General features: G+C 41.1%; 1 protein-coding gene across 1 annotated transcript in view; it reads left to right on the top strand.

Moving 5' to 3' along the window:
- LOC144532816 (zinc finger matrin-type protein 4) overlaps positions 1 to 18,154 on the top strand; it is a 45,169-nt gene that overhangs the window by 13,588 nt on the left and 13,427 nt on the right. The window contains exons 2-4 of the mRNA XM_078273755.1: positions 2,602 to 2,718; positions 9,081 to 9,173; positions 16,776 to 16,953. Of these exons, the coding sequence (XP_078129881.1) occupies positions 2,608 to 2,718; positions 9,081 to 9,173; positions 16,776 to 16,953 (382 nt within the window). The 5' untranslated portion in view covers positions 2,602 to 2,607. The remainder of the gene's footprint in view (positions 1 to 2,601; positions 2,719 to 9,080; positions 9,174 to 16,775; positions 16,954 to 18,154) is intronic.

The following is an 18,154-nucleotide window of genomic DNA, read 5'->3' on the forward strand; positions in this document are numbered from 1 at the left end:
GACACTTCACATAGTGAAGGTAATAGTGCATCAATGCCTCTAGACAAAACAAGTATCCAGCTTGTCATCAGTGACATTTCAGAATGAATATTATTCCTTACAAACACTGAAAACATCCTCAGCAAACGTAAAGATAATAATAAAGTGTGCTGCTCTAATTCAAATGTATCTGCATTGCCATTTAATTTTAACGTACTGTAGGTTCAACTAGATAATTAAGGAAGTGTCTATACAGCATGTCTGTAATTAATTGGAAGGTCCAGGGTGCACTAAACAGACAAGGGAAACAGACAGGGATAATTACCAGTAGTGTGTAAGAGGTGTGTTTGCTTGCGTGCGTGCGTGCGTGCGTAGGTGTTGAGCCAGAGCATTGGCTAAAAGGAAATTACCCACTAGACTTGAAATAAAGAATACCAGTTTCTATCACTACTTTTCCCTGCTGACACAAGGAGATTTTGCGGTTCGTAGGATATGCCAGACAAAAGACCCTATTCTTTCAAAGTTACTGGAGCTGACCTCTGCAGCATTCATGTATCTTGCTCTATAAAACACTTTGCCCCTGCAAGCACCCTGTCCTGTTGCTTCCTTGGGGCAAGGAGCTCATCCAGTTTAATGGTTAATGTTCCTGGACTATTCCCTACAGACCCGTTACTCACCATAACCCCGTCAGATCAGTGCCAACAGGGCACACATAATGAAGAGAATAGAAAATTGAACACAATACCGCTGAGCACATCATTAAACCATTTTCTATTACGGTACTCAGTATAAAAGGGAAAGAAAACACTGCTGCCAGGTTGTTAAGAACCCAGAGCCAGGCTCCCAGTGGGATGCTCAGGTCTCTGTGGTTTTACTGGTTGGGCAATTGTAGCACACACAAGGTTTTAAGACAGTATTATCACCAGGGAATCCTGCTGGAGACCTTTTAACAATTGACTTCAGAGACTGTAATCCTCACCAAAGTTGCTATTGGCTATACTGTACCGCTTTACAGCATTATTATTTCCTGCCAGTGTTCAGAATTTTATGCAAAGGGTGAGAATGGTGGATCTCAGATAAGTATTTTTTAGCTTGTCAAAATTCAAATTTAGGTTGGCAAGACATGCTTTGTGATTGTCTTTGTCACTAGAGCCCAGTGCACAAAAAACTGTTGGAAAGCTGTGAGTGGAGCCACACAGTAGAGCTTTAAGTGAGAACTGTGTACTAACTTAGTGTGGGGTTCAAGATATGAAAATGTTTATCGTAAAAAAGGCAAAACATGACTCCTCTTTGAGTCCTCTTTGTTCTATTCACTTAAATGTCAACACCATGATTTCATTACCACGTCACTATACAATGAGAACTCAACTGAAACTTACCATTTACAACTTAGGGAGCAAAGAAGCAATTAATAAAGATGGCTGGTAATATTTGGTCTTCTAACATGGCCAGAAAGCTAAAACCCAAGTTTCTCAAACTTTGTCAAACTCATAAGCAATGTTCCTGCACTTTGTTTAATTTGTATTACTGAAGGCGGAGGTGGAGCGTGTCTAACATCCTGCTTTACTACTGATTAATTCAAGTTTTTTTCTCCACTACATTTGTTTATTTACTGTAGTTAGTAGTTATATTGTCTCACAATGCCAGATTTATCTCTACAGCGCTGCGGAGGTAGGTCTGGCTAGTCCACATAATGTTACTGGATAGGAGAAAAACGCGCTCTGGTTGATTGGCATTTCTTTAACCCAATCACAATCGTCATGGACGAAGCAACAATGCCTCTGCAAAATAGCCTCAGGAAGGGACTTGTTTTGGTGGAACATGTGCACGTAGGGAGACGAGCTCTGGAATTAAAATGCCTGTTGAGTGTGTGATGAGAATTTTACTAAAAAACTGTTTTGATTAATTAATTTGATTGTCGGAGGAGCTCGGAGGAAGTTTCCCGAATTGACCGCGGTTTAGAATGCCAACACAAAGAAAGCGGAAGGTGTTGGACATCCGGCTGAAAATGAGGGACATTCAGTGGAAACTCTGGCGGCACCGGAAAAATCCCGTAAATGAAACGTCGATATAAACTAGTAGTTATATCGCAGATTATAATTAAAAATATCAAAATATATATGTATATATAATGTACATACCCTATACACATTTATACAATGTAAACTCTCAACAATGCATTAAGATTAGGACCACCTTGACCAACTACAACATTAACATGCTTATAACACATTTATGTATCAATAAGGATATAACACTATAAACACTTTGAAATGGCCCATTCTTTACAATGAGCTCATATACTTTTGAATATTACTTTGGCATGGAATATATTTACATTTTTGGTTTTTAAACAATTTAGGTTTCTGTGGTCTGTACATCATAGACCCATAAGTAAGGTACTCTTGTAGACTGGTCCAAAATCACCCATGAGAGGATGTTCTGACAGAGAGACTCAACATACATTTAGGCAAACCTGCCATGATGAATCTGTCATTCTGAAGAACTATTTCTAAATTGAGATGAGATACATGCATGCTCATGCCCCTTTAACAATGACATTTTATCCCGTTCTGCATTTTAATCATATTTGCGTATGTTTGGGTGTGTGTGTTTGTGTAGTCTCAGATGAAGATGAAGTCTGCGGGCGTAGTGGATGGAGGCTTGTTCACAGAGAGCTATTGTAACATCTGCAATGCCCAGCTCATCTCCGAGTCCCAGCGCACGGCTCACTATGAGGTGAGTCCGTTTCTGCTCATACAGGAATGTTCCCACAAAACAAACAAAAAATGTTGCTACAATCACTGCTTTGACAAGCAGATTCCTGCTCTGTACACTTTGCATCAGCCTAATTTGTACCAATTTGTGCTTGTGCCGTTCAATACAGTGCTCATCCATTATACATAGGTTTAATGCAGTGTGGTGCAAGTCACTTGCACACAAACAAACTGTTTTTGTTTTAATGTAGTCTACCTCTCAGCAGACTCCCTAAGACTAAATTCAATAATCATCCCTGTGCATTATTTATCTTACCATATTCACTTGAAAGTAATTTATTTCCTTCTCTCAACCTAATTCTGACAGAGACCTTGAGTTGTGCAGAGAAATGGGCAAGCTGAGTCAGTGCATTTCCTCAGTTCACCCTTAACAAAAGGTCTCTGTAGAGGTCAGTAGATCAAAGAGACAAGGCAAGAAATAATTTGAAGGCAGGAAATTGTTGCGTTGTTGCGTTTCAATAAGGATAGAAGGCAAGGAATGGCAATTCTACTTCTACATTTCATAAGCAGGATAACTGAACAGGTTTTACATAAGACACGGAGACAACAACAGGCTAAAGAAAGGAGCACTATCGTGGGGGATGAATTATTGAGGAGTCAAGGGTTCTGGAGTCCATCCCTACTCCAATTGCGGACTATGGCAGTAAGCATTTTGACAAATGCCAAAAACACCAGGAGAATAACTGAACTGCGTTTCAGCAGTTTAGTTACAACAATAACAGCTAGCTATCCATAAACTGACTCACATAGATGGACTACGAGTGAGGCAAACCTTTTAGTGTCTTCAAGGGCTCTCGCTCCTGCTGCTCCCTCACACCTACACACATCAATCCTCTCACACAGAGTATTAAATGGTCAAACTGTTCAGGGATCAGATGAACGCCACACCAAACTCACAGCAAACCTGCCCCATAGACAGTCAATGCCAGTGTTTCCCATCCATACAGTAGGTTATACTTGGGCGCCCCACCCGGGTAGATTGATACCCGCCCAGGTAGATAAAATCCGAATTACATTTTTTTCCCATCAACGATGTAATTTTATAGCACACAGAGCAGCGGCCTCCAGCCACTCCCCCTCCCCTTCGCGTGCTGCTTGCATGTCACAGCATCAACAATTCACTTCAGGCCAGGCTCAGAGCCAGGCTATGTTAGTAGTAGCGTATGCTACTTGTGGTGTTGTGGCTTCCCGTGGGATTAACTGTACTGATAAACGCTGCGGCCACACCGCTGTGAAAGTTCCCCGAACGTCATTAACACAGTCTGGTTTATCACCCTATCCGCGGCAGTGTGTTCTGCTTGAGCTTAGTCTACAGTGGCACTCATAAGTTTATGAACCCATGCTAAAGTTGACTAAAAAGAGGAATGAAAAATCATCTTTTGGGAATTGATCTTAATGCCTTACTTAAAAAAATTAGGAAAAATCCAACCTTTAAGGACACCAATTGTCTTTGTGAATGAATAATGTATCGTAAATAAATAAATGTTCTTCCTTAAAATACAGGGGGCATAAGTAAGTACACCCCTATGTTAAATTCCCATAGAGGCAGGCAGATTTTTATTTTTAGGGGCTATGGGAATTTAACATAGGGGTGTACTTACTTACTTATTTTTTAATCTAGGTATTAAGATCAATTTCCAAAAGATGATTTTTTGTATTCCTCTTTTTAGTCAACTTCAGCATGGGTTCATAAACTTATGAGTGCCACTGTATATCCTTGATGTTCCACTTCTGGGATTGCTCCGGTGCCGCAGGAAATTCCGCCAGATGCATGTCTTTTCGGCAATGTCCATTTCCTTCCTCTTTCTTTTTGTTGGAATTTTAAACTCCGGTGGATTTATGAGGACTATGGTTGACTGCTCCTCAGATCTCTGCAGGATAAACTGAGTCAGCTAGCTAGACTATCTGTCAAATCTGAGTTTTTTCTCGCACAACTATTTATCAGCAGCTCCACCGGCCATGACAATTGTGATTGGTTTAAAGAAATGCTGATAAACCAGAGAACGTTTTTCTCCCATCCTGGAATGCTGTGTGGACTAGGCAGCTTTATTTGTATAGAACATTTCAGCAACAGGGCAATTCAAAGCACTTTACATAAAACATTAAAGAGCAGTTAAAAAAAAAAAAATTAATAAAAATAAAAAATAAAAAACATAAAATACGAGAATAAAAGTTACAGCGCAGTATAAGAAATTAAACATTAAAAAGCCATCAAGAACAATACAATTTTTTTTTTTTAAAAAGCAGATAAAATACGAGATTTTAGGCTGCTAGTATGGGACAATATATAAGCCGTTGCTCTATACACGTAATCCACCCGCAATCCTTGCCGTTCCCAGAACGGGCCGGTCCCAGCGGTCTTACTTTTTAATTCTCTTTATATTCTTATATAGATTGTCATACAGTTTCAACAATGCAACTTCAGTATAATAAATGAACAATTATTTAAAGAAAGGCAACATCAAAAAGATAGGTCTTTAGCTTTGATTTAAAAGAACAGAGTTACGGCGGACCTGCAGTTTTCTGGGAGCTTGTTCCAGATATGTGGAGCATAAAAACTAAAAAGACTCTCCTCCACTCCGCAGCGTGTGGATGGTCTGGCAAAGCGAGACTAGCTTGAGCTGATCTATATTTGTTAAATGGAGCTAAGCGGAGCTAATTGTTGCTAACCGAGCCTTCAGTTGTCGTTCTCTCCGTGCACGTAGCCATCAACTGTAACGTTATTTATGCACTCAAGCCCGAATAAAACCTAACATTTTATTAAGTGTGCTGTAAAAGTTTTAAACTACAATAGATATTTTTTTAATAAATAGTTTATAAGCCTTTGTTTGACTAGTTTATTACTGAACACAGCCATCACATGCCGTGCCACCCACCACCACAAGTAAATTCTTAACCTGTGGGAAACACTGAATGCACACCATTGTCGCACACCACTTTCAGATATTGTTACCAAATATTAAGGTATTTGGATATAAGGTTGTGAATCTGATCATGTGTGAGTGAGATACATTCTGCATGTATTTGTCCTCTGCCCTGTCTGTCTCCTCCAACTTGATTTGACACAAAAAAACAGAGGAAGAAGAGACAGAGAGACATGCACAGTCCATTGGAGTAGGGAGAGCACTGAGGGTCAGTTCAGGGTAACCATGGTGACACAAGGTCCAGCTTTTAGTCCATATCCCAGAGCCATCAACTGCATGACCATTTATACCTATAAACACAGGCATACACTCAGACACACAAACACACACACTCTCTCGCTGTCTCTCTCACACACACACACACACACACACACACACACACACACACACACACACACACACACACACACTGACAAAATGCATTAAAATAGTCTGACAAGTGAGGAGGCATGTGAGGTAGGCTTTCTTGTCCCGGGGGCAGAGGATCCAATCTAAGCACTGGAGCAGCAAGTACAGTGTCTTGTCAGAGTCTCCCATTCGCTTTCTTTGTGTCCTGTTCAGACATAATATACACCTAAACCAACAACTACATTTTCTTCTACAAAACACAATCATATAACCTATTTGATTGGTGGAAACTAAGTGATTCCTATCCATCTCAACACACTTGACACAACACATTTAATCCATCACATTTTTCTCCCTTGATGCTTTTCATAACCACAATATTGACATGCTGTATCCCTGTATTTCACTGTATATGTGGCAGTAAAGAGATATAATCTCTTTGACAGTGTCAACGTTTGCTTTTGTAAAATTGCACCAGCAGTGGTATTTATAGATAAAAAGAGATGTGATATAGTAGAAAGGAGTCAAGGTCACAGAGCATGCCAATAAAAGGATATCATATGTATAGAGCAAGACAGGGGTGTCAAACTTGTATATACACACACACACACACACACACACACACACACACACACACACACACACACAGAGACACTGTCATTTCATATAAACACTACCATATACAGTATGTCTGCTTATTACAGTCTTTATGACAGAGACAGACACAAAGCATCCACAGACAGGTGGGGCAAAAATACAACCATAACAGTTGGTGCAATGAGTAAGCAGCACAATCTCCTCAGTATAGGCTTTTAATATCATGCAGGCTCATTCCAATCTATTATCTGCTTTATATATATATATATATATATATATGTCAATCGATTAAAAAATGTAATCTAATTAATTACATACTCTGTGATTAATTAATCGAAATTAATCGCATACATAATTAACACTGCCTGAACCAATACTTTTTAAGAAAGTAAAAAAAGAAAAGAAAGAAAAAGGGTACTAAACAACAGTTGGTGACATTAAAGAACGGCTTGTTTATTGCTAAGGCCATATGGTCAAAATTAAATGATTTAAAAATAATGTATAGCAATAACAATAACTTATTTCACTAGTAAATTGCTGTTGAATGACAAAAACAACCACCAGATGGGAAAAGGACATTTACAATAACTTCAAATGCACCACGAGGCTGTAGTTTACCAGTTTCATTGAACGCACCGTCTGTGTTGTTTTTTCCGACGGCAGCTGCAGATTGTTACAGTAAAACACAGTCAAACTTTACACCGTTTAGCGTTAGCTGTCAGCATTTTAACCGTGTTTAATCCAGCTACTAGCTAGCGGTAGGCTAACGTTAGCTGCTGTCGAGTATAGTGTTAACTAGCGTCACGTGCAGCGGTGTTTGTGTTGCCTGTATGGTCTGTTTCAGAGCATCAGAGAGAAGTGCAGACATATCAGTGGCACCAGATTTCGGTAGCCAAGGATGAAAGCCAAAGATTTTTACAAGTAAATGTTCCAATCAATGATCCAGGCAGCACATTCTCGTCTCCCTCCTCTGACACAGCCCTCTTTCATTTCCTCATTCATTCATTCAGTCTGCATCAGGCGCATTTTAGCGCAGTTTGTTATCGGCATGAATAAAAAAAGAGTGTTGGTTTATTAACCGCAGACTATAAAACGTTTTTTTTTCTTAAAACATGGCATTTCCTTTTGTCGACGATCCCGTTGATGAAGAAGCTGTATTACTTCTGCTTTACTTCACAGGGTGTTATATGTCGGGAGATGATATTGAAGCCCCGACATTTAAATTTTCAGATAACTTCCTATTTGTATCGTTTTTCTTCCCAGTCTGTTATGCAGCCTAGGCTGCATAACCTTATCCGTCCTTATATCACTAACGTCACCCATCTTGGGCATGCTCTACATCCCAGCAGATTATTTGTGTCACATAATTTTTTTTTGAAAACGGCAGTTTTATTTACAACATTGGTGATGTGGAGCATTTTAGTAAAGCCATTTTAGTAAAGCCATTGTAGCAAAGCGCCGTCAGAAGAGTGTGACTCACTCTGAAACGTGTTTTAAACGTTTTTGTAGTGTTCCCTGGACACAAACCAGTAAGAGCCATTAAAAATATGTTCCACATGATTGCAGGTGAATGAGGTAAACCCTTTGAAATAAAAGATTATGAATTATAATTATGTCAATGATGGTGCTGCTGAGTGGGATTAGTAGGCGTAGTACTTTTTCGCCCGCAGTATTGCACCTAAATGAAATAGATTAAAGGTTCAATATCATTTCACCAGTAATATTAGGCTATAGCCTACTTATGATTAAATATGATATACACTATATTGGAATATACGCATTTACTCTAGCAGCACTTTTCTCCCACGCAAATTCTTTCTTTTGCAGCAGCCGCTGTGTTGTTTTTTTAACTCGATGTATGTGCGCATGAGTATTTCCGCCGACCCGTTTGTTTGTGGTTGTTACCATGGTGAATCATAGTATCATGACTCCATTCATGCTGCCTTTTTATTGTGGTGGTGCACACGCGTGAACCTCCTCTGAGTTGATTGAACCAACTCAAATCAGCTGTTCTGGAACCGAAAACTCTGAGTTTCCCATCTCAGGGTAAATCAACTCAGAGATCAGGGTTTGTTAGACCTCCTTCCTGAAATGGGGCCCAGGATGTTACTGTAATTTGAGCCATCCAAATTACTGCCTCACTTCCTTTGGCACTTTACGGTGCCAGTGTGTGCAAGTGAAGTAAAGAGTCCTTACATGTATCTCCCAACCACCTCCCCTTTCCCAACATCTTACTCAGGGCTCACAGAAAGCTGAGGCTGTCCCAGGCCATTGGCCACCTAACCGGGGGCAAAATGTCTGCTAGCATCATCAGCTGAAACAGAGATAAAGGCTTGGAGGGAGTAGCCAAGGTGGAGTGGCAGTCATTGATTTTTCATCCACTTGGCTCACTTGATAAAACCAAACTCAGTTCACTGGCTGACACTCTCTCATTTTCTTTTTCTGTCTCTCTCAGAGTAAGAAACATGCCAACAAGGTACGTCTGTTCTACATGCTTCACCCTGAAGACGGAGGACCACCTTCCAAGAGACTGCGGCCAGATAACCCAGTATGCTCCCACTGAGTGTGTGTTTCTGTGTCTGTGTTGCATAACATACAATGTTAATATTTTCTCAACTTACATTTATATATCCTAACTTGATTCTGATTTTCAAGCTTAAGATTCATTAATGAACTAGTAAATGACTCAAAGATGTACCCGCTTTGCAGTGTAATCACAAACTGAAGTAACTGGGAAGATGTTTGTGGAAGGACAAATATTTCCATATTGCAATGTGTGAATTTGCAGCATGTTTTCATGTATGTAGATGACAAAAAAAACCTGAGTTGACTTGCCTCTAAGTCTAATCCTTTCCTGGGCCCATCCACTCTCAGGCTTGGCCATTGCAGCCAAGTGCTCATGAGAATATTTGTTTGATCTGGTGTGTGCAGTTGTTCTCCTAAGAGAGGTTATGCCTTAGCTGTGGTGTTTCTGGCTAGATTTAGTGGAAGCAGACGCCAACTAGCAGCTCTATATCGGACTATTGCAGGCTATGGCTAGGGAGGTCAGTGCATTACCAATGTTTGTGTGACTGTCTGTCTGTGTGTGTACTGTAGATGGGCACTTGTGTCTGTATATTTCTAGGGCCCTGTTCTGCAATTGTAGTGAATGCTGAGGTTGCATTTGCATCCACAGTGAATTGTTGGGCTTCGAACGTGAAGCTCAACTGCTATTTAGCAGTTGATTAAATTTGGATTATGTATTTATGGGTCTGTATGTGTTCGTGTGTGTCTTTGAAAAGAAATGTGAACGCAATAGACTTTTGTGAAAAAGGAACTTTACTATAGTACACAGCTAATGGAAAAATAAAGCTCATCAAACTAACTGACAAATCTAGCTGTGCCATAGAGAGAGGACAGAAGGAGTGGAAGATGTGGAGCGTCTTTCAAAAAATGGTGCAGTACCACATCCAAGGCCCTGAGCTGGAGTGCTGGAATGAAACGGCCCATTTGTGTTACGTCCTGTTGTGTTCTTTAACCACCCAATGTAGCACAAGTAGACTTTATATTTCACAACTACTGTTTTCCATCAGATAGTTTATAGAGCTCAACTTTTCCGACTTTTCATTGAGAAAGAGAGAAAGAAAAGAGACAAGCGAGACTGTGCTTTGTGGTTGCAGGAAACAATTAGCTGTGACACAAACTCCTGGGCAGTTCAGTGCTTGTGTTTCGTTTTTTTTAAACTTACTTGTGGCAGCGACGTATTAAGAGAATGGGCAGCGATAGAGGCAGTGATGTTTCCTGTTTACTGTACGGGATTCTCACACCGCCTCAAAACACACCAAGTCTGATCGCCCGTTATATGATTGGCCAAGGCAGCGTGGGGTTGCGTTTCCCTAAAAGTAGAGTCGGTCTCAAATTTCCCACTACGTTTTTTTTTTTTACGCTTCCCCCAGCGGCAAACCCCGCTGCAGCCTCAACGCACTACCCCCATTCAAAATTAATGGAAAGACCTGCGTTTTTGTCACACCGTCTGACGGCCGACGCAGGCTGTGTGAATGCCCACTTACTTTCTCAGCTCTGCAAACCTGGACAATCTGCGTAAAGTGGGTGTGAATGTTGGATTGTCGACATTGGACATTGGTTATAGAAATTGTCGGACACAGCCCTCCCAGTTCCGACAACGGAAAGTTGTGGATGGAAGGGGGTTTCTTGAAGCGGTTTGGAATCATTTTATACTGTAAAATTCTTGAAATGGGAACGTGCTATTATGTTTCTTACTCAACCAGTTGAACCCTGTTTCTTGACACAAGCTGTGCACTAAGAGGTAAAAAGGTGAAACGCGTGCACCACACTGCAGACACTTATGAAATAGGCATGTCACAAGTTTACAAACACATATACTGTAGAAATATACACATCTGCGTCTCCATCTGTCTTCCTAAGTGAATAGGACGTGACTCAGCCCCTCCTGGCTTTTACCTAAAATGGGGCACTGAACACACACAAACAGACCATGTGCACACACACATACACTCTCATGGCATCTGCCGTACTGGAACTTACTTTGAGGGCCACAGCTAGCACTTTGCTTATAACCTTTCACGCAGAGATGTGACATTGATTATCTGACAATTCTGGAAAAACTCATGTAAGACGAATGGTTCTCCAGAGATGAAATTCTTACCTCAATTTGGGATAAACATTTCTTCTTTCATTTCTTGTACCTTTTTTTCTCCTAGGGCGAATGTTGCACATCTGTTTTCTACACTTCATCTTAGTGGTTTTGCCCCTCTGTTCTCGTACTGGTTGACATGGTGCAGTCCAATGGGAACAGCAGAAAAGGGTTTTTCGAAGAGTGAATGAAATACTGGCGTCTACCCAGTGTAAAATGCCATGCCTTGAGGCTTGTGTGTTTGTGTGTAGGTGAAAGTGTTTGTCACAGAACAAACAAAGAGTAAGTAGGTCACAAAGGTGCTCCTAGATGAAAGGGGAGGGGACTTTATTTGTTTTTCTCCCCTGTTCTCTGCTTTCTCTTCGTCTGTGCCGTTTTCTACCTGCGCAAAGGGCAAGAGATAACAAAATGCTTTTTTCTTCCCTCGCCTTTTATTGTCTTCTAATACTATATTTGTACTGTCTGTCCTTTCAATTTACACTTTGAGTGCTTCTTCAAACTCCCAATGAGAGCGTCTGTTTGCCTGTGCTGCTCCATGTGTATATTTAGCAATGTTTCCCACAGCGCCTCGACACAGAGCAAGGGGAGAAGATGGGAGGAACAGACAGAAAGCTAAACAGAAGGAGAGGAAGATTAACACAGCCAATTAGGAGTCTATTGTTAGGTGCATGAGCAGGATGAAGCCACCCAAACACAAAATATTCTGCGATACAGGCGTCACTGTCAGGCAGCGGATAAACAGGCACACATGCAGCTTGTGCGCACACAAACAGAAACACACTCAACAATTAGGTTGCATGCAAATCAGTCTCAATAGATGTGTGAGGTGCGACAGGTAGAGACAGTGAGGGACAAAATACAGAGGAAAACAGAAATAAGCGAAGGTAGGAATCTAGAAATCAAAAATGAGGAAACTGAAAGGTTGATGACTTTCAGCCGAGACAGACGATGGAGGAAAACAGTGAGTCAGAGATGCTGTTTGTTTAAAGTGGTTCAGTGGAGTGGCAGCTGTAATAAGCTGACAATTATTAATATGTCAGTCATCCACACACACTTGAGATTGTTTAAAACTTTCCCGCACCGTCACTAAATCCCTCGTGTAACATCTGTCATTGAGCAACAGGATTTGCGTTGCCTTCTTCTTTCAAGAAGATGCCTCATTGTGTTTCTGTCCCATCTCTGTCAACTGATTCTTTTACTTATCGTGTGTGTTGAGAGAGAGAGAGAGAATCATCTCAGCCTCTTTGTCCAAAGTCAAAAAAAACATGTAGTTAAGGGACATGAATAGTGAACGAGACAAGAGGGGGAGCAGAAAGTACACACATTACAAAGGATGTGGAACAAACAAGGAGATATGCTAATGAGGAAGCAGGGGAAATGTAGGTGCGAGGGATGGATGGAGTGAGGGATGGAGGGAGGAAAAAACTCTCTTTTAGAAGGACTTCTTCTCATGGGCACTGACTGTGTCTCCCATGATACAATCATAAATAAAGATCATAGGATAAATATAGATAAGATGGTTTTACTTTACATACAAACACATTCACACCCAAACCAATGTGCACACACTTTCTTTCTCTTCTTTTGGCAACATGAGACAATGCTTCATGCGCTAATAAAGCACAAAGAAATTAATTTGTACCAACTGAAAAGGAAAAAGAAATTGAGTTACTGGTGGAGATGGAGGAGGGGGGTATGGGACAGTTCAGAGCAAGTCTTTAACATGATCACAGCGGGGACAGACACAGGGGAGGAGTGGAGGCATGGCAGCGAGGAGGAGAGGGGGTGGCGAGGGCCTGCCAATACAGATAAATATTTCATCCCAGAACACAGAGAGTCACTGAGACCGGTGCCCAGAGGGGAGCGCGGGGGGGATGCAGGAAGGGAGAGAGAAAAAAGGCTGAGAGTGAAGGCAAAGCAAAAAGACAAAAAGCAAGAGAAGAGAGAGAAAACAGAGAGCAATAGGGAGATGGGACAGCTGAGAGACTAAGCTAAGCCTGGGAGGTAAAGGTGTCCTTAACTCTCACATCCACTGTCTGTGATGCTAAACAGGGCTGACACAAGACACACACACACACACACACACACACACACACACACACACACACACACACACACACACACACACACAAATTGCATCCACAGAGACACAGCACACACTCAGATACGGTGTCGCAGACACTTTTCTATTATTCTTCTCGATTTTGCAGAGACAGGTTTCTCTTCTCCAACTCCGACACTTTAACTAGAGAGAGTGCTGGTGTGAAAAGAAACAAAGAAAGAAAAAAAGGGAAAGATGTGCAAACAAACTCAAAGAGAATTCAGCAGAGGCAGAGACCTTACGAGAATTGAAGCCTGGATGAACAGACAGTGAGAAGGTGGAGGTTCAATATGAGCAGTGAAAAGAAAGAAACTGTGGGAAAATTTAAACGGTTGCAATGAAATAGCGTGAAATATTACAACTCCTAAAGACAATGAAATATATTTGATCTTTTTTTTTTGTTTATTTTAAGCCGTCCCTGTTCAAGTTCATGTATTTAACTATGCGGGCTGCAGAACATCACACCATTATGTGATTGTTTACAGCAAGATCGTAATACAAAACCATGGATATCTACAAGATTTTGGAGCCTGGCTGCATGATTAACTTACATTCAGCCACAAGAGCACTAGTGAGGCCAGGGACTGATATATAAGGCCTGTCCTAATTCATCCCAAAGGGGTTGGATGAGGTTGAGGTCAGGTCTTTGTACAGGCCAATTTGTGCAGTTCTTTCTCACCTAGTCTTGCATTGCCAGACCTAACTGCATAGTAGGGTTGGGTACCGTTTGGATTTTTACAATTCCGATGCCAAACCGGTACTTTTAAAACGATTCCGATTCCTAAACCGATTCTTGGAGTTTTTTTTAAATTAAAAATTATTTAAATTTAACAATATATTAACGTTTTAAAGTACTTAAATATATAATAAGTAAACCTAAGTCACCTAATAATAATAATAATAATAATTTATACTTTATTAATCCTACAAGGGGAAATTACAATACCTAACACATAACTACAATAATTTAACAAATAACAGTTACACTATTAACAAGTACCAACAAAAATAAATGTTGTTGAGTTGGTATGCCAACCAGCTTCAAACTTTAGCAGTTCTTTTGCAGAAAAATGACCATATTTGCCTTCTCTGGCAAGAAACACACCTCTCCTGACTTATGGCATGTCCTGTACAGGAGAAAACTCTCTCAGATGGTGTCCAAGAGGCCTGGACACACAGGTATGAGTTGTAAAGGGCACCAGGCTACAGGGTCTTGTCCTGAACGATAGACTAGCAGAACAAGTGTAATATGTTTACTAGCGATCACGTGCAGTGAATGGTTAATGTGCTTTTACGTCCGTTTTGGTGAGCCCAGAGGGAAAATATGGCATTTTAAAAGTAGCCTACATTTACGATAGCTAGCTAACGGTAGACTACAGAGAAAGTGTGATATTTGTACGTCCGTTTTGGAGCATGTACAAAAAGCCGTCTATCAGCTGTGATTGTAGAGTGCATGTCGGGGGAATAGCGCGGACACACGCTTCACACCGCGAGCGGGCATGTGCGCCACTCAGCGTAAAAGGGAGAAAGAAAAAAGAGTCTGCCACTATCCGGAGCGACAGAGGGAAAATATTTCAGTCGGAACCAAAATGAGGAACCGAAATTTGCGTTCTAATACGGTCCGAATACTACAGTTTGCGTAGGAACCGGTTCCATAGTGGAACCGGGTTTCGGTACCCAACCCTACTGCACAGAGCTGTGGAGGAAGGTCTGGCTACACCACACATACATTCTGGGATAGGAGAAAAAAACACTCTGGGTTGTTTGGATTTCTTTAAACCAATCACAATCGTCTTGTGCGGCACTAAGCTCCGAATGCAGCGACGGTGTATCTGAAAAATGGTCTTGGGAAGGAACCTGTTTTGCACCCCGTGAAAGAAAATGCCACACAGAAGTTAACTGTCCACACAAAACAATAACGTGAGCTATTTAAATAAGCTGGATACATAATTTGCACTTACGTGTGTACTTCGTCCACAGTAATCATGCCAATCGGTCCAAAAACTTCCCAGTTAGATGTAAACAGTAAATGCAGTAAACATATTCTTTGTAAATCTTTACAATCATTCCCTGAAAGAACCAAGCAGGCCTGCCTTGTTGCACAACCAAAATTATCTTCAAAACTTGCCAGTTTTAGCATGTAGCTTGTTAGCTCAAAGTTGGTTGTTGTTTCCTGAAGCGAACAGAGTTTGAGATTGGCAACACACAGAGAGCGGAAGGTGAGGAACAGGTCATTATCCTGGAAAGGTACTTCTATTGATCCAGACAATTTCTCACCAAACTCAGAAAAGCATGTCTTTCTTAAAATCTTGTTTTATGCATGGGGACAGAAAAAGGCCTTTCTTCAAACTGTTACCACAAAGTTGAAAGCACAAAACAATATATTATTGTATGCTATACTGTAGCATTTTGATTCCAATTGGAACTACATGGAACTTAGCCCAAAACAAAAACACACTAAAATACATGACACATACTTAAAGTGTGTAACTGCATGCAGATATTTGTTCTTTGATATTCCTCTGTTTAGCTCAACACCATTTTTGTTGGTAGTTTTGTGGTGTAGTTAATTTCATCCAAGAGTTTTTGTAAGGTTATTTTTCAGTTTAAAAAGGCTGTTAAGGGCAAGGTTTACAGGCAAGTGCGATGATTCCATCAATCACTACTGGAAATTTTGGATGATTTGTAAAAATTACTGGATTGGTGTCATTTTCCTGACATGCAGCCTACAGTATGTTTTTGTTTTTCCTTGAGTTGATATTTTTCATACAGATGGGCAGAAAACAAACAGAAACAGCAAGAGAGGAGGAATATTGCTAGAATTCGGTGTGTGTGTGTGTGTGTGTGTGTGTGTGTGTGTGTGTGTGTGCGTGTGTGTGTGTTTGTGTGTGTGTGTGTACATTTGTGTCAATCAGGCAGTTGGTCTTTCTGTTTGTGTTCCCTACCTCCCGTGGGGAGCAACTCCCCCTCATCATTAGTAATGAACCAGCAGCGGTGAAAGGGCCAAGCCACAGCATCAGCCCAGAGAGACAGATGAATATTTGATCAGCCTTCTATTTGCTTTGTGTGTGTGTGTGTGTGTGTGTGTGTGTGTGTGTGTGTGTGTGTGTGTGTGTGTGTGTGTGTGTGTGTGTGTTTCAGAGAGAGAAACAGACAAAGCGCACTAGGTCAGTGCAAAGTGCACAACTTTCCATTTCTCATCCCAATCCCCTCTTCTCTCCTTTTCTCACCTTCACCTCTCTCTGTCCCTCTTTTCACATGATTCTTTTCTTCACCTCCACCAATCTCTTTTCCTTTTCACCTCCCTCACCCTCTCCTCCCATGTGGTCCATTTTTGTTTCATAACACCTATCCCCAACCACTCTCTTTCACCATATCCTTCTACTCTCCTGTAGGACTGTGCAGAGACAGAGGTGGACAGGAACAAGTGCTGTACTTTGTGTAACATGTTCTTCACCTCCGCCATTGTGGCCCAGTCACACTACCAGGGCAAAACCCACGCCAAGAGAGTCCGCCTGGTGCTGGGGGAGCCGCCCAGCCTACCCACAGCCATGACCAGCCCTACAAACACAGGTATCACAAACCTTCTGCCGGTCTTGCTATCTGGGTTTGATTTTAGCAACGAGTTCAAACTTACACATCCAAACGTGCACTGTTGGAGACATGCATCTTAATACTTGAGCCAAATGCTAACATAGTGATCACAGCAGGACATAGTGCCAGTTGAGTTTTGGGAAACAAAGTTAATAGAATATTAATCTGATCCTTTAAGCTAGTTGGTCTTTGTCTGTCGGTCTTCTGGTCAGACTTTAAGTTGAAACATTGAATCTATCAAACATCTGACAACAAACTGGTGCTTTGGTGATTGGCACCCATTTCAGCCCTAGCTGATCAATACCTCTATTGGATTCCAATAATGGTGTTTGCACACAGAGCCTGTCCTCCCTGAAGACCAAGGCAATCAACTTGGTTGAAAAACACACTCACCTCTGCTCGCACACGGTCATGTAATCCAGACAGTTTTTGCAACATGTATCACTGGACTGAGAATAACTTTTAGTTTAAAGCATACATTTTTATCGGAAGTGGATTTGGAAAGCTTTAGTCATGCTTTAGTCAAAACGTCAAGCCTGGATATCAGAGGGAAATGTCGGGTAATGCTAACATGCCAGAGGCCGAAGAAGCAAAACTTTGACGGTGAAGTGCACAGCCTTTAATTTATGAAGGTCTTACAATTAGTAAAACCTCCCCTTAACAAATGAAGACATCCACAAATTACAGTAATATTTCTGTTCATACTTGTGATTTTTAAGATTAGCATTTCATTAAGTGTATGTGCTGATGAATCGTCTCCAGGGGAGCTTAACATAATGGGATTCAAATTGGATTCAAAGTGAAAATTCAGAGTTATAAACACACAATCGCTACAAAATGGAGTGTTATAATCAAGCCCCTGAGTGACTTTTGCTAAACTTTGGCCTACTTTGGAAAAGTGTCACTTCTGTACAACCGTTGCCCTGGAGTTTCTATGGTTTTTATGACAGTGGGACCTGGAGGAAAAGAAACAAGAGAACGAGAGCAAGAAGAGAGGAAGAGTGACCTGGGAGAGAAGAAGAGGATTTCAGGAGAGATTAAAGTCAAAAGTGGCCTTCATGATCGCTCTGAGATGAGCGCACCACAGAAGATGCACAGCCGAGCTGACAGGCTTGTGCGCACAGAATCACACACATCCACACATACATCCACACACAGAATCATCAGAAACACACATAAG

Source organism: Sander vitreus, chromosome 17 (genome assembly GCF_031162955.1).
Source record: "Sander vitreus isolate 19-12246 chromosome 17, sanVit1, whole genome shotgun sequence".
NCBI lineage: Eukaryota > Metazoa > Chordata > Actinopteri > Perciformes > Percidae > Sander > Sander vitreus.